This window comes from Scaptodrosophila lebanonensis, unplaced genomic scaffold, assembly GCF_003285725.1.
Source record: "Scaptodrosophila lebanonensis strain 11010-0011.00,11010-0021.00 unplaced genomic scaffold, SlebRS2 tig00000043-arrow-pilon, whole genome shotgun sequence".
NCBI classification, from domain to species: domain Eukaryota; kingdom Metazoa; phylum Arthropoda; class Insecta; order Diptera; family Drosophilidae; genus Scaptodrosophila; species Scaptodrosophila lebanonensis.
In genome coordinates this window covers 753,285-768,097 of record NW_022060545.1, presented here as the reverse complement: position 1 = coordinate 768,097, position 14,813 = coordinate 753,285, and the positions used below count along the sequence as shown (strand labels likewise).

General features: G+C 38.0%; 1 protein-coding gene across 2 annotated transcripts in view; it reads right to left on the bottom strand.

Moving 5' to 3' along the window:
* Positions 1-436: 436 nt before the first annotated feature.
* Positions 437-14,813, bottom strand: part of LOC115623215 (Ig-like and fibronectin type-III domain-containing protein 1) — a 152,444-nt gene continuing 138,067 nt past the window's right edge. The window contains exons 11-18 of one of the 2 annotated variants that reach the window (XM_030517456.1): positions 14,025-14,181; positions 13,634-13,784; positions 13,348-13,540; positions 11,704-11,950; positions 10,955-11,633; positions 8,684-9,048; positions 8,312-8,556; positions 437-476 (exon numbers count right to left, since the gene is read on the bottom strand). In XM_030517456.1, coding sequence (XP_030373316.1) covers positions 462-476; positions 8,312-8,556; positions 8,684-9,048; positions 10,955-11,633; positions 11,704-11,950; positions 13,348-13,540; positions 13,634-13,784; positions 14,025-14,181 — 2,052 coding nt within the window. In that variant the 3' untranslated portion in view covers positions 437-461. Of the gene's footprint in view, positions 477-5,877; positions 6,850-8,311; positions 8,557-8,683; positions 9,049-10,954; positions 11,634-11,703; positions 11,951-13,347; positions 13,541-13,633; positions 13,785-14,024; positions 14,182-14,813 lie in introns of those variants that run through there. The other variant, XM_030517455.1, reaches the window with a different exon arrangement.

The window sequence follows — 14,813 nt, the reverse complement described above, 5'->3', positions numbered from 1 at the left end:
CGCTTGCCGGCCATGTGTCGCATAAATATAACAATTAACAGATTGTTTGCGTGCAAACAAAAAGGCAACTAAAACCTTTATTCGTATTTACATATCGCAAAACAAAAAACGAGGGTAAAATACACAAAGGTTAATAATTGTTACAAGTACAATAACTAGGATATATAATATGTCTGCGCACATACATACTAGTATGTAAAAATGCTGCTGCACAAATAAACATTTATTATATTTTAGAGTAATTTTTATATGTGCGCTGCTTTCTTCGTTGCTCTAATGTGCAAAGTTCACGCAATGCCTGCTACTACACCCAAAATTTGTGCTGCTCCACTTGGATGGCGTCCAGCAGACTATGTTGTTGTTGCTTTTGTTGTTTGTGTGATGATGGTGGTAGTGGTGGTGGCGAGTGCGTTGGGCAGGAAACAAATTGCCTTTGCCTGTCGCCATCGCTGCGTTGACAATTAAAACTCGTAGGCCTGTAGATTACGACGCAGCCGAAAAGTAGGCAACGAAATTGAAAAAGAAGGAAATAAGTGAAATAATGTAAAGTGATTTTTGGAGTTGCTGCCAAAAAATAAGCTTTATATGTAAAAAAATTCATAAAGTTACAGAAACGGAACGCACATAAAACGATAATAATAAAAAGAAAACAAAGCCAAGGCAAAGCACAAATCAGTTTATGCGTTTATTATAAAAAAGGCCGACGATGCCATTAAAAAATTAATAGCACAACAATTCACAGTGGAGCACAACGCAAAAATGGCGTTAAAAAATCGTAAAATATTGTATAGCCAAACTTGATAAAGTCACTTCGTATGCCTGACAATAAAGTTTTCTTTGCAGAAAACTAAAATTAGCTAAATAAATGAATTTACAATATATGTCCGTCAATCAGGGATCTTCGTTGTCTTTCTCTTTTTATGCATTTTTCTCTTTCTAACTTTAAAGCAGACTTATTTGAACAAAAATGATTAATTTCTCCAAGCTAAAATTTATTTAGACTAACACTCGGCTCCGTAGACTATAAACGTATTTAAAAGTTATTTAATTCCACACTTTTCCTGAAAAAATTACAAAAAAATTTATTTGAACGCTTTATTCTGATTTAAATTTAAGATCTGCAAAATAGCAGCTACATTGTATTTTTTATGAATTTGCATCGAAATTGAAATATAGAGCCTACATATTTACATAAACAAAACTATGATAGGTGTTCATTTTTAACTTAATTTTTTTTGTATATTTCAACAATACTTTTCGTAATAATTCAGTGTACATAGTCTATTTCTATTCTCTTCAAATTAGCTGTGTTGCGTTTGCAGCTTCTGGTGTTGAGTGCGTTCAAGAAATTTCTGTATTTTTTCAACTATTTTTTTTAGTTTGGCACCACTGTGTGTTGTTGTAGTTGCTATATATTGAACACTCACCCAATGTACTTTAACGCGCAGCGTGTCTGATGGCCATTGTTGATGTTGTTGTTATTAAAGTTATTAGTTTTTTTATTGTTGCGGTTGCGTTTGCAGTTCATTAGAGTTAATTGTTTATCCGCCGGAAATAAATAAATAAACGTGTAAAAAATATTATTATTATTATTTAATAATATGAAATTTATATATTTTTGTGGCTGTCGCTTTATGTCGCTTTTGTTTTTCTTTATGTTTATGTTTGCTGTTGTTACCAACACAGCCCAGCTACCCAACATGGCGTATACAATATTTTCCATTTTTATGCCAAGATTTATTAGTTTAGCGATAAATAAAAGCTGGCGCTCTACATAGAGCAGACGGTCTGCGGCCTCTCTTCATAAATCACATAGAATACTGTGAAATTGGCTTTTATGCGCCGGCATTTTAAACTATATACGGATACATACATACTTATATACTCATATGGCTTGCTGGAGTTTGTGAGCAAGTGAGCGGAATTGATTGAAAATTGTTCTATGACATGTGCAGTGAGTCTTGAAAAAATAGACAAAATAACTATGAATATGATAGTGGAACATCCTATATAGCTGACCGCCATTTGAAGTATTTGAATTTTTTATTGAAGCAGTTGGAGCCTGTTTAAAGAAGACGGAGTTCTATTTAATTGAATGATGTTCTTAATAAAATGTCTATTCTGCAAATAGTTTCCTACGACTAAATCTGTTTGATTTCATTAAAACCGTGCAGCCTTAAATTATGTTGACGTTTAAATTGTACGTTTTGTTCAGTTACCCTATAATTCTAAGCATCCTTTCTAAAATGTACGACATCCTTTAAATTTGTATATAACATTAGATATATTTTCTATCCATAAATAATTTATTAATATTAATCATAGTTTCAATGTCTGTTTGAGACTTCTGTCGTCGAAATTAATGAGCATTTTCCTAATCATAATCAATATGTATCTATGTATATGTAGCTTGCCGGACTGGCATTTAAAATTTCCCCCACCGGGTTAGAGATTTCTCTCTTTTTCTTTTCGCGTCTCTCTTTCCACGTTTCTCTTTTCCTGTTTCTCTATCTCTCTTTCCTTCTTTCTTTTTCTCTTTCTCGTTCTACTTCGTACTTTTTCTAATTAGTTGTTAAATAGAATCTACTTTTTGTGTAGTTTTTTAGGTCTTTAATGTCTCTGACCACATATGGCTGTGAATCGGGGCATAGCTGGCCAACTGGCAAATAAAATTCCCCCAACGTGTTGGAGGCATTAATAGACGTTATTGTAGAGCTTTGTGTTAGGCTTTCTTATCTTTTAAGTTTAGTTTAAATGGTTATATTACGTTTTATAATATAATCGACCGAATTATTGTTGATCTTCTGAATAAAAATAAAATATAAAAAAATGTATGCTAAGAATGAGAAACCTGAACCTCCATTACAAAATGAGATGCAACTTTATTATTAATAAAATAGGCTTCTACCCATATTAAATCGTGTTTGATTCAATTAAGCAAATAAATTAATTCTTGGTATTTTGAGGACAGTGCCTTCTGCTTCTTCCATATTATCTCGGTTATTTTCTTGATTTTTCAAAAGCTGAATTTCGTACTTCAGCCTATTCGTTTCAACAATCAATTTGTCCTCACATTTTTTAATTCATTTCCGCTTGAGCGCGATAATTTATGTGCGTGTGTGTATTTATTTGCGTTTCTGCCTACTCTCTGCTTTCTGTATTGTATTTTTTGTTATGGTAAACAAATAAATTTATTGTTTAATTTATGACCAGTTTATGGAAATGTTGTGCATCATTGATAATAAATTCTTTTATTGGGCGTAAAAGTTTTTGTAGTTATGGTAGTGGGATGTATTTTTTATGGGGTTGGTTAAGGTGATCAATTTATGTGGCCTTCATAGATGGTATTTTGCGTGTTTGCGAAATTTGTGAATGTGGAATTTGTTTTATTAAAGAGAGAGCCATTCCAGTTTTTGCTCTAGGCATATCAATACATCTAAGATGAAGATTTGAAGCTATGAGCGTGGTTAATAAGAAGTTTGCATTCGGAAAAGTAGCTTAATATCAGAAAAACCAAAGATAGAAACATCACATCGCATGAACACGTCTCTAGTTATGTAAAATTAGCATTTTATGAAATTGATTATGTATTCCAATATTTCTGATTTTTGTACTACTTAAACGTGTCACGCCAAACAGCATTACAACGGTTCAATAGTTCAACAGGATAATGCAAATTTATGTATGAGCTTGTCCGCTTCCAGAGAAAAACTCATTAGAATATTTGCACACATTTTCTCAGTTCACCCGCACAAGCCACTCAAGTTGGTCGCCAATATCATTTACTTGTAAATTTTTGTGTTATCCTGCACTGTCAACATTTTCATCTTCGTTGTTTGCTCGTTGAAGCAGAAAAAAAAACACAAAATTCCAACTTCGCTGCATAAAGGCAGAGTGCATGTGTGCCATGCCCCCATAAAGAATGCAGCGCTACGTTGCGCCACTTAAACGTGTTGCATAATTCAGGCAGCGTTTATTCAAAGCCATTGCACTGAACAAGCAAGCAAGCTGCCCCTCTCCAAAAAAAAAAGTAGATTATACAAAAAAATAGAACCGGAACGGAAGTTGAAAAGCGCATAGACAAGCAGAAAGTAGCAGCAGCAGAAGAAGAAGAGGCAGCGCTGTGATGAGGCAAAATACTCAGATGCTGCTTACTTATTAAAGCATGGCAACAAAAAGTTGCCAACGAAGGCATTTCAAGCAAGAAACATGAAAAAAAGCAGGGAGAGTGAAAATATTAAGCGGGTTCAACGCGTCGTATGCGTGATGTGCGCTATTTTTTGTTTGCCTTTTCTGGAGTTTACAATTTCATTGTTGGACAACTTACACGCTCAACTTAAATTCATTCAACCTACTTTGCTTATTTTGCATAAAGAGATAACAACAAAAACAACAGCAGAGAAAGGCGCAGCCGAGAGCTGAGCAGAGAGGAGAGGAGAGGAACGGAGCGAAGCTTTGAGCATCGCCGTTTGTTAGCAAAAGTGTAATAATCTGCATGGCAGAGCCGCCAACAGATGGCGACACACGCACACAGGCGTGCCATCATCCATATCAGCATCAGATCATAACACATTATGGCATATCATGTCGTGCAACTCGCTCTGATATTCTAATAAAAAGAAATTTACATATGTAAGTTTAACTTCTTTGCCGCGTCCTTGGCGCATCACATCTAGCCGGCTGCTTCCTTTTCCTTTTGCCTTTTCATTCTGCCTCGTCTTCAACTTCTCCTTGACTATACGTACAACATGGGCGTACTAATAATAATGCTTAGACTCTCGTCTGTCTCTTTGTGCGGTGGTGGTGGTGTGTGTGTGTGTCTATATTTGTGTTGTGCACACACTAGCCGCCGCAACGTATGCAACATTACACGAACACACAAGCCAAAGAACATGGTGGAACGGCACAAGGACACACACAAGGAACAGCAGCGTCTTGCTTTTAATATTGTAATTTTATACTGTTTACTTTATAGCACACTCAGCGAAAAAATTCAACAACTGCCGTGGTAATTGAAGATAAAAAAAAGGAAAAAGGGTGGTAAAGCAAATCAACGGTTGCAACTTTTTTCCCCCAAGTTTCAGATGAAAGGGCTTTTGTAATAGCATATTAAGAAGTTAGTTTTTAAATTTGCATTACAAATAACGCTTCTAACTGAATAAAGATTGCGTAATACTGAGACACTTCAGGAGAAACTTTGGATTGATAGACCGCACAAAAAAAAGTAGCAGTAATGAATGCCTTCGGAATCTTTTAATATTAATTGTCCCGTAAATATCCCTTATATTGCTTTGAAAACAAATAAAAGTATAATTTGATGGTCCGCGATTTTGAGCCTGTCCTTTAGAAATATTAAGTATGAAATTTCAATTTTATTTATATTAATCAAAAGATTGTGTCCGCTATATTTTAATTAGAAATTATTGGCAACTAACGATACTATTTTGAGAGAGCAATATTGGACTTATGTCCAGCTACAAATCACTGGGAAATAAATTACTGGTAGTAGAAGAATAATCAGCTCCTATTTGAAACACCTATACAAAAATAAACCATTTGTTATATAAGTACGTATTACTGCTGCAAACTGGGGGCACATCATTAAATACAAGTATGTTCTAAAAAGATGTCTCTCAAACACCAAGTAATTTGTTTCAAGTGTAATTGATGTGGATTGGATTCTGATTATAATTGTAGTAGCTTTTTCAAAATTGGCAACAAATAACAATATATATCGAGCTATTAAGTGTAAACTGTAGTTTAATAAAACAAATTAGCAATATTTCTACAACCAGCTGAAAGAGAATCTTTTCATGCAAGCAATACTCATAAGTAGCTGGTAATGGCACAGATGGAATAAAAGACAGGTTTAGCATATACTTTTACTATTCATTGGTATTCAATCCTTCATCATTTGTTTTTACATTTTCATTACCAATTAAATTTATTTTACATCGTTTTCAATCACAGTTACATACTAAAAATTTATTACGTTACGCTACCCAAATATTATTCACGTTTTGTGTACTCGTACTTGTATTTGTTTTTGTTCATTTATTTTGCAAACACTTTACTAAGCAAAATTACCCAAATTTTTCTCTCAATGCATACTGTAAAGATGTCACTGTGTGCCAGTATCTATGTGTACATATGTGTATGTGTGTGTCTAAGTGTGGGTTTCTTCTTGTTGTTAGTGTTGTGTGTGTGTGCGTTTGCGCTAGGCGCTGTTTACACGGCCTATGTCTACATTTAGCGTATCGTATGTATACACATATGCATGTGCTTGTGTGTGTGTGTGTATCTATGTATAGAAGCTCTCTAGGTATATTGGAGCTTGGTGTGTCTGTTTGTTGCTGTTGCGTTTATTATTGTTGTTGGTGTTGGTGTTGCTGTTATTATTATTATTTTTTTTTCTTGTGTGTTGTGCGCGTTTGTCATTTATGGCACAAGTTTCTTAAATCCAGCACCTTCTTGGCCAAGTTTGAGCTCTTCATAAATTGTGGGATTTACTTCATTGCACTGCGTGTTGCTGAGTGGGTTGTGAAAATGATGCGCCGCATCTGTGGCACCACGATGGCCGCCATTGCGCTGCTTCTGATGATGCGGATGCTGTCTACTGCCGCCATTGGCCGTGGTCCCCGTTAGGGCCGCCGCCGTTCCCGTTGCCATTGACGCTCCCTGTGTTGTTGCCGCCGCCGTTGGCGCTGTTGTTGTTGTCGATGTTGTCATTGTGGCGGCAATACCATTATGGGTGCCACTGCTGCCGCTGTGTGTGATGCCGCCGCCACCACCAAAGCCGCCACCACTGCCGCCATTCTGTGTTGTGATGGCGGATGTCACAGTGGGTAGCTTTGGTATGAAATTTGTGTGTGTGTGTATGTGTGAGCATGTGTGTGGGTGTGCAGACGTACGAAAGTGTGGGATACAACAACGGGACATGGAAAGAAAGACACATTGCAGTTAAAACATAAAAAATATAGATGTACTCGTATATATAAACATCAATGTGTGTATACACATAGTAGTCGGCACAATATCTTGACAAACTCAACGTACTTAGCTAAGTAAATTATTAGAGCGAATACTGATGTTCATTTGTCATATCAACACTCGCAGAATAAAAATCTACATGCTTACCGCATTCACACTTTAAATTCTTTCTACAATATTCGTACAGGTAATTATTGTATTTGGCAACAAACTTGAATCGCAATATTTCATTAAACGGTTATATTAAGAAGCAACAATGATTAGTAAAGAAAAAGATATTTAAAAATTTAAAAATACTAAACATATTTATATTGTTTTTCGTTTTTTTATTTTTATTTTGTGAGGCTGATCTATAAATAATAAAAAGTTCACCTAAGGACGTTTTCTTAACATTGCACATCGTCTACCTCACTTACAATTGCAATTTTGAAATGAAAGAAAAATAATGAAAATTGTTGTCATTGAGACTGGCAGGTTTTTCTTGTCAGCAAAAATAATTGCAATTCTCTAAAATTCTCAAAGAAGAGTGAACAGAGATCATAGATATTTGAAATCTATTTATATAGTTGCGCAATCTCGATATATTTTCTTGAAATACTATACAAATTTTCATTGTGCAAAAACTAAGAAAATATAATCTAATTAACAGCATGGCCTTAAAGCTGAAGCATGTGTTGTGTTCTTCCTTACAGTTACAAAACGTTTAGATGATATTTTATTCCAACATTTTATGAAAAATTTAAGAAATAAATTTATTTTAAATATGAGGATAACCACTATACCTTCATTCCCAATACTGAACAAATATTTGGAATCTTCTTTTTAATTTTTAAACAGCTACGGTGATGAAGAACATACATATCTCTATAGCTAATTCCACTTTTAACTCAAATAAAACGTTTTTAAAGAACTTAATGTTCAATGTTGTTAGAATATCATAAATTTGTTGTCAGTCTAAAACCAAAATTAAACAGAAAGAAATTTGTCGGTTGTTATTAGCCTGTCTTAGGGTTTATCTTTTATTGGCACTAGAATCGAACATTCAAAATGTCTTTATATTTACAAGTTTTTTATTCGTAGCATCTGATAAAAAACAAACCTTAGAAATAATTAAAAATGTTAGCTAAAGTCAAGACGTAGTTGCATTTGTCAAGATACATTTGCCGACTAGTGTGCATAATAAGTCTTTGGGCTTATGGCGCCTACGCTAAACAGTCTTAGTGTCTGGCTTACGAACGTCGCATGCAGTCTGTGGCTACGACGAACACGGCACAAATACAAACAGGACTAAAATCTCGCCATCAATAAATATAATACACACCTGAACCTGTTCGAGCCCACGTGTGTAGGTGGGATTCTCGAATGCGACGTTGGCGTTGCCCGCCTTGCCGTGATTGGCACGCTGCCGCCGATAGAACACAATGGCGGCCGCAGCCAGCAATATGGCCAGAATGCTGGCCACAATGCCGCTGATGGTGCCCACAGCACTCGAGTAACTGCTGCTCGCCGAGGTCACATGGTGGTCGCCGAGCGTGAATCTAATCGGCTCGCTGAGGACACTGGCACCTGTAAGACACAAAAGGGAAGGTAGTGGGACGGGAAGAGGCATCAAATTAAGCTTCGACTTGTCAAAGATATCACCCATCAGTCTCTCTCTATCTCTCTCTCTCTCTCTCTCTCTCTCTCTACGCACCGTATGTATTGCCAGCCTTCACCACCAGCTCATAGAGCACATCCTTCTTGAGCCCATTAATGCTTATTGTTGTGTCCTTTACATCGATGCGGCGTATCTCTAAAGCACCAGCCACAACGTTATTGTTGTTGCTGTTCATACTTGTTGCATTATTCATGGCATCCACGCTCATGCCCATGCCCATGCCCATGCCCAAGCTCGCTCCTGCGCCCGATTGCTGGTTGAGCTCCATTGATGATTCGCTTGGATTCGACGACGGCGAAGATGTGACGGAGGAGGACGATGGTGGCGGCAACACGGCGGCCTCATGGTAAAATATTCTATAGCCGTCAACGGCATTTGGATTCTTTGTTGGCGCATCCCATCTGTAATGAAATAGTTTTGAGAGCGTGTGCATGGCGCCGTATTATGAGTAGTAATATTGTTGCAAGCGCAAAACTTGTCTGGAATTTTAATAAATTTAATGCGGCTCTGGCCTAGCCAGTAGTATGTCCGAACCCAAACCGAAACCCCAAACGGGACCCTAACTAACCCCACTTGTATGGCCCACAACAGCCCACAGCTGTTTGTGCGTCTCGCCCGATTCGCCTGATTCGCCAGACTCGCAATCTCGCAGTCTCGTCGCAACCTTTGACGTTGACTGAGTGCATTAAAGTGAGATAAAAATCTCAGCTTTAATGGATTTGCGGTCTATTAGTGCAGGAGAGCAGCCATCCAGTGAGAAGGGGCTGCCGTACACGTGTGCGTGCGGGTGTGTGTAATGAATGTATTGGTTTGTGCGCAAAATGGATGAGTTTACTTCCGGCCATGCTTTGGAAAAGTATTTAAGGGCTTTAGTGAGCCAACCACGTCAGACTCTGCATAGTTTTAGTGCCAGATTAAGGGAAATGACTTTAAATGGTCTGTGTTAATAATGACAGAGTCACACAAAAGGCTTCTTCATTACGAACTCGGGTCGAGTGGAGGGATGAAGTCGCATATTGAAATGAAAGTAAAGCGACTGTGAAACAATGTGGTATATATGTACATATATACATATACATATGCTATGAATATAATGCTTATGGATGATTCCAGATACGAGTCAGCAAATGTTGAAATAGAGCAATAAAAACATAACTAAAGGGCTGGGGAATTAAAGTGGACTTTGGGGGATTTGTGGAAGTCTAACAATGGGGTTGAACATAAATTGTTATTATTTAAAAATAGTGGGAAACCAGTAAACTATAAAATAGCAAGTGTTTTATTTATCACTGGAAAATGTCAATTGTGGCGCGAAAAAAATGTTCAAGTTGGCAAACTTCTTCTAAACTGAACAAACAATCTTTCTAATCTGTACCTCTCTTTGTATTTATCTTCCTCTTAAAAGCTGTTTATTGGAAACTACTTCTAAATTGAACAAACAATTTTTCTAATATACATTGTATTTCTCTTCCTCCTAAAAGCTTTTTAATAAAAATTTCATGATTATGTTAAGTTACAACCACCCTATTCAAGGCTTAATCTAGGCATCCATATGCATAAATAGATATGAGTTCATTATACAAGTAGTTGAAGGCATTTAAAATGCTGCTTCTTTAAATCAAAGCTCTGTTTCTTGCCAGACTGGCTACTAAGTCTTCTCTCATCTCAACTTTCCATTGTACTTGTATGCTATTTTTTAAAAAATCGCTATTTTTTGCCCTTCTATGCTGAATTCATTTTGATAAGAACTAGTAAATTCTGTCAAATACAACAAGATTTATTCTTCACTTACTTGATTTTCACCTCACTGTCGAAGATAAATAGATATGAGTTCATTATAATTGAAGGCATTTCAAATGCTGCTTCTTTAAATCAAAGCTCTGTTTCTTGCCAGACTGGCTACTAAGTCTTCTCCCATCTCAACTTTCCATTGTACTTGTATACTATTTTTTTAAAAATCGCTATTTTTTGTCCTTCTACTTGTATGCTGAATTTATTTTGATAAGAACTAGTAAATTCTGTCAAATACAAAAAGATTTAATCTTCACTTACTTGATTTTCACCTCACTGTCGAAGATAAATAGATATGAGTTCATTATAATTGAAGGCATTTAAAATGCTGCTTCTTTAAATCAAAGCTCTGTTTCTTGCCAGACTGGCTACTAAGTCTTCTCCCATCTCAACTTTCCATTGTACTTGTATACTATTTTTTAAAAAATCGCTATTTTTTTGTCCTTCTATGCTGAATTCATTTTGATAAGAACTAGTAAATTCTGTCAAATACAAAAAGATTTAATCTTCACTTACTTGATTTTCACCTCACTGTCGGATATAACACTGACGACTATATTCTCGGGTGGGCCGGGCAAGCGATCCCGATTCTTCTCGAAGCAGCCCACAATGGTGCGTGCGTATTGCAGGCTGCAGATCTCCTTGGAGCGCACAGACTCGCCACGACACCAGTTGAGGCACTTGCGCGGCACATTCTCGTCCGCACAGCAGGAACGATGATCGGAGCCATCGGCCGCGCACTTCATTAGCTTGTCAAAGTCCACAATGCACTCGGGCTTGTCGGCAATGGCATCGAAATCCACATAATAGCTGCAGGCACTGCGGCAGGGCAGCGACACATTTTGAGCGGCACAGCATTCGGATACATTACGATTGAGGGCCGGCGTATTGCGGATACGCACAGAGACAGGCGTGGTGGAGGAACCGAAAGGATTCTCGGCATGACAGAAATAGTCGCCGACATCGTTCGCCTGCAGTTTGCTGATGCGCAGCGACATGGTGTAGATTGTTGGCCGGGAGACGTTGACACGCACCGATATGTCGTAATTCCCGCCCTGGATGACGGGAACGCGTCCGTCATGATCCCGCCAGAATATGGTCTTGGGCGCCGGTTTGGAGTCCACTGTGCAGCGCAACTCGACTTCATCGCCCACGGAGGCCACGGTAATGCCGGCTGCTTGTATCTTGGGCGAATCTAAATATTGAAGGGAAATAGGAGTGGGTATTAGCTCTGAGCACATGTCGTTTCGCCTGTTTCGACTTACAGCAGATATTGACGCGCCTGGTGGCCTGCATGGGCACTCCATAGCCATTGTCCGCATAGCAGGAGACATGTTCCATATCCGCCGACACATTGTGTATGACCGTCACCATGTGCCTGGACGTGTCCTGGCGCACCAGGTGGCCACCCACATAAAGCGATATGGTGGGCGCTGGATTGCCGAGTGCCAGACACAGAATTGTCATCGAGCCGCCCTCGGGTATATTGTCAGCGGGATGCACGGTCGGGGGCTGTGGGTAATAAGCACAAGGTATTAATGGCCCACATGGGGCGGCGGAAGTTCAAAAAGCAAGGTGTCAAAACCAAATCATTCTCGCCTTTAAAAATAATGATTTTGCTGCTAAAGTTATTAGTGGAAAGTAAACGATTTTTCGACGCTCACAAATAACAAACGGATATATGTATATAGTATACAAATAAACGGAGCGAAGGCTGACGGATTTAAAGAGAAAAAGAGATTAATTGTCATTGACTTTAATCTTTAACATTCTACACTCACGGAACTGAAACAAAAATTGTGACAAAGGTAGTTTTGTATTTTGCATGATTGAGTTCAATTTAATGATTCTATTCCGAAAGTAATATTTAAAGAAATCTTTAAAACAAGCAATTTTTAATAAAATTAAAAAATTTTAGCAAAAGTAGTTGTGAGGGTTTTGCATAATTGAGTTCAATTTTATGATTCTATTCGAAAGTATTCTTTAAACCAAGCAATGTTTAATCAAATGCAAAATATTCATTATTCTTAAATAATTGTGTATAGAAATTCTAAATAAATCGAAATATTTCGTTCTTGTTTGTTTTTCAGTTGATAAAAATGCATAAAAAATTTTAGTCTGGAAATCACCCAAAAGAATGATTATTTTCTACTTCTATTTTAACACCCAACGCAAATACTATATTCGGCTGTTTTGCTCACATAATTGTTTTCGAAATTTTGAAAAGTTAGCTCTACTGAATAGAAATAACAATTACATAAGAAAGGCTGCACTTTAAAATAATTTGTAGAATCAAAGACTCAATATTCGCATGTTTCTATTAATAGTTTTTGATTTTAAAAAAGTGTTTCATCGCGGATTAAGCAGCAGAAGGCATTCCAATGGTTTGTTCTTTTCAAACGTTAGTTTTTGTTACAATTTTTAAATTTTTCTTGAAATTTAATATAAATTGGGTGTTCTTTTCTTTAAATTTATAAAAATATACATATCTATAGGATTTTAATGTTGAAGGTTCTGTTTTTTCATGTATCTGTGAAACACGCGAATCGAGGTAGGACAGAAGTTAAATACGTATTTGTAAAATATTAAACGGGAACACAAATGGCCTCAACATCTAGCTCATGCATTTATTTGTTTATTTGATAGTCTTAGATTGCTTCAACTCGTCTTCTTCAGTTAAGCCCTAAACTTTTTTCTTTATTTTGACTTGCATAACTTCGAATATCGTCCAAATCTAGAAACCAAAGCAATTTCTTTTTACCGAAGACACGTTCTGTTATGAATAGTTTCCTTTCCGTTTCTTATAGACCCTAAAGTTATCTAAGAGCTAGAGTAGGACTCTACTACCCAGCATTTAGCTGAATATTCGAAATAGATTTCAATGAGCTTGAGAAAACAATTCAACTTACGTCTACGAAAGCTGGCAATGCGGGATCTGTCCAGGCCACCAGTGTTTCAGATGGCAACGAGGTCGCCCGCTCGCCCACCGCCTCCACATAGAGGACATGCTGTGAACTGGGCTTTAAGTTGTTCATGCGCAGCCAAGCGAGCTTCGTTTCAATCTTATTGAATTGCTGCGATTTCATGGCTTTGTGATAGACTCTGCAAGTGTTTTACGGACACGGAGTTTGGGTTTAGAGTTGGTCTAACTGGTCCGGATGCTGCTCTGTGCAATGATGGTTGGTCGATGCTTACCTGTAGGTTATGCGCTCATGTGGATGCGAATATTCCGGTGGCTGCCAAGTCAATTGCATCCATGTGGCGCTGTGAGCCACCACTGCCAATGAATGGGGAGGCGAGGGTGCACCCCAGGTGGCATTCATCGGCGGCTGTTGTGAGCCGTTCTCTGTGAAGGAGGGACAAAATGGCATATCAATTTGGCAAAGCATGGAATTGGGAGCAGTATGCTCGTAACAACAACAACAACAAAAATAGCAACAACAACTACTACTTGGCCAATGTCACACAGCAATTAGACAAATTTGTCGGCTGACGCGACCGAGTTGGCCGCCTTTGGAAATAGCGACCTCTTTCATTTCGTTTTCGATTCGATTCGATTTTGATTTCGAATTTGATTTTGATTTACCTTTTTCGCCACTGGCATTCGTCGATGTCGTATTTATCAGCAGCATGGACGATGGTAGCGATGTGCCAAATTTTCCACGCGTCACGACCATAATGCGGTATAAGGCATTCGTTTCCAAATTTGTCAAATCCACGCTGGTCTCATTGGTGGTCAATTCCTAAGTGTATAATTACACACAGTACGAATGATAGATGAAAAGAGAGGGAGCGAGAGATACAGAATGTGGATAAGTATGCGGAGAATTAGAGAAAAATAGAAAAATAAAATGGAGATAAAATTTGTGCACTGCGTGTGGCTGCGGCTTTGGCTTGATTTCGCTGAAAGACATGTCGCCATGATTAGTACTTTTTGTAATTGCTGCGACGCAGCGCAATTTGCGGTATTTAGCCCACAAAATGACGCCAACACCACATTCGTCGCGTCGCGTCGCCACCAACACCAACACTGCCACTACCACTACCAACGACCATAGACCATCGACCATATACCATCGACCATTGTCAGTCGTCCAGACTGGTGTTGGCGTCATTTTGTTGCAAAAGCCATCGTTGAAATTGACAGCAATGGCTCGCCAGCCAGTCCCGCAGACTCCATTCCAGACATGTCCCAACATGTCCCGCTTAGATGGCCACCCGCCATTGTTGCCATCCACATTAAAAATCGTTAGCGTAATCTGTTGCTACAGCTCGGCATGTTTTTTCTGCTCTACAACCCTCAGAAAATTGGGCATATGGCCGCACATGAGGCACAAGGCACACGGTATGCTCCTAAATGATAGATAGTTGCCAT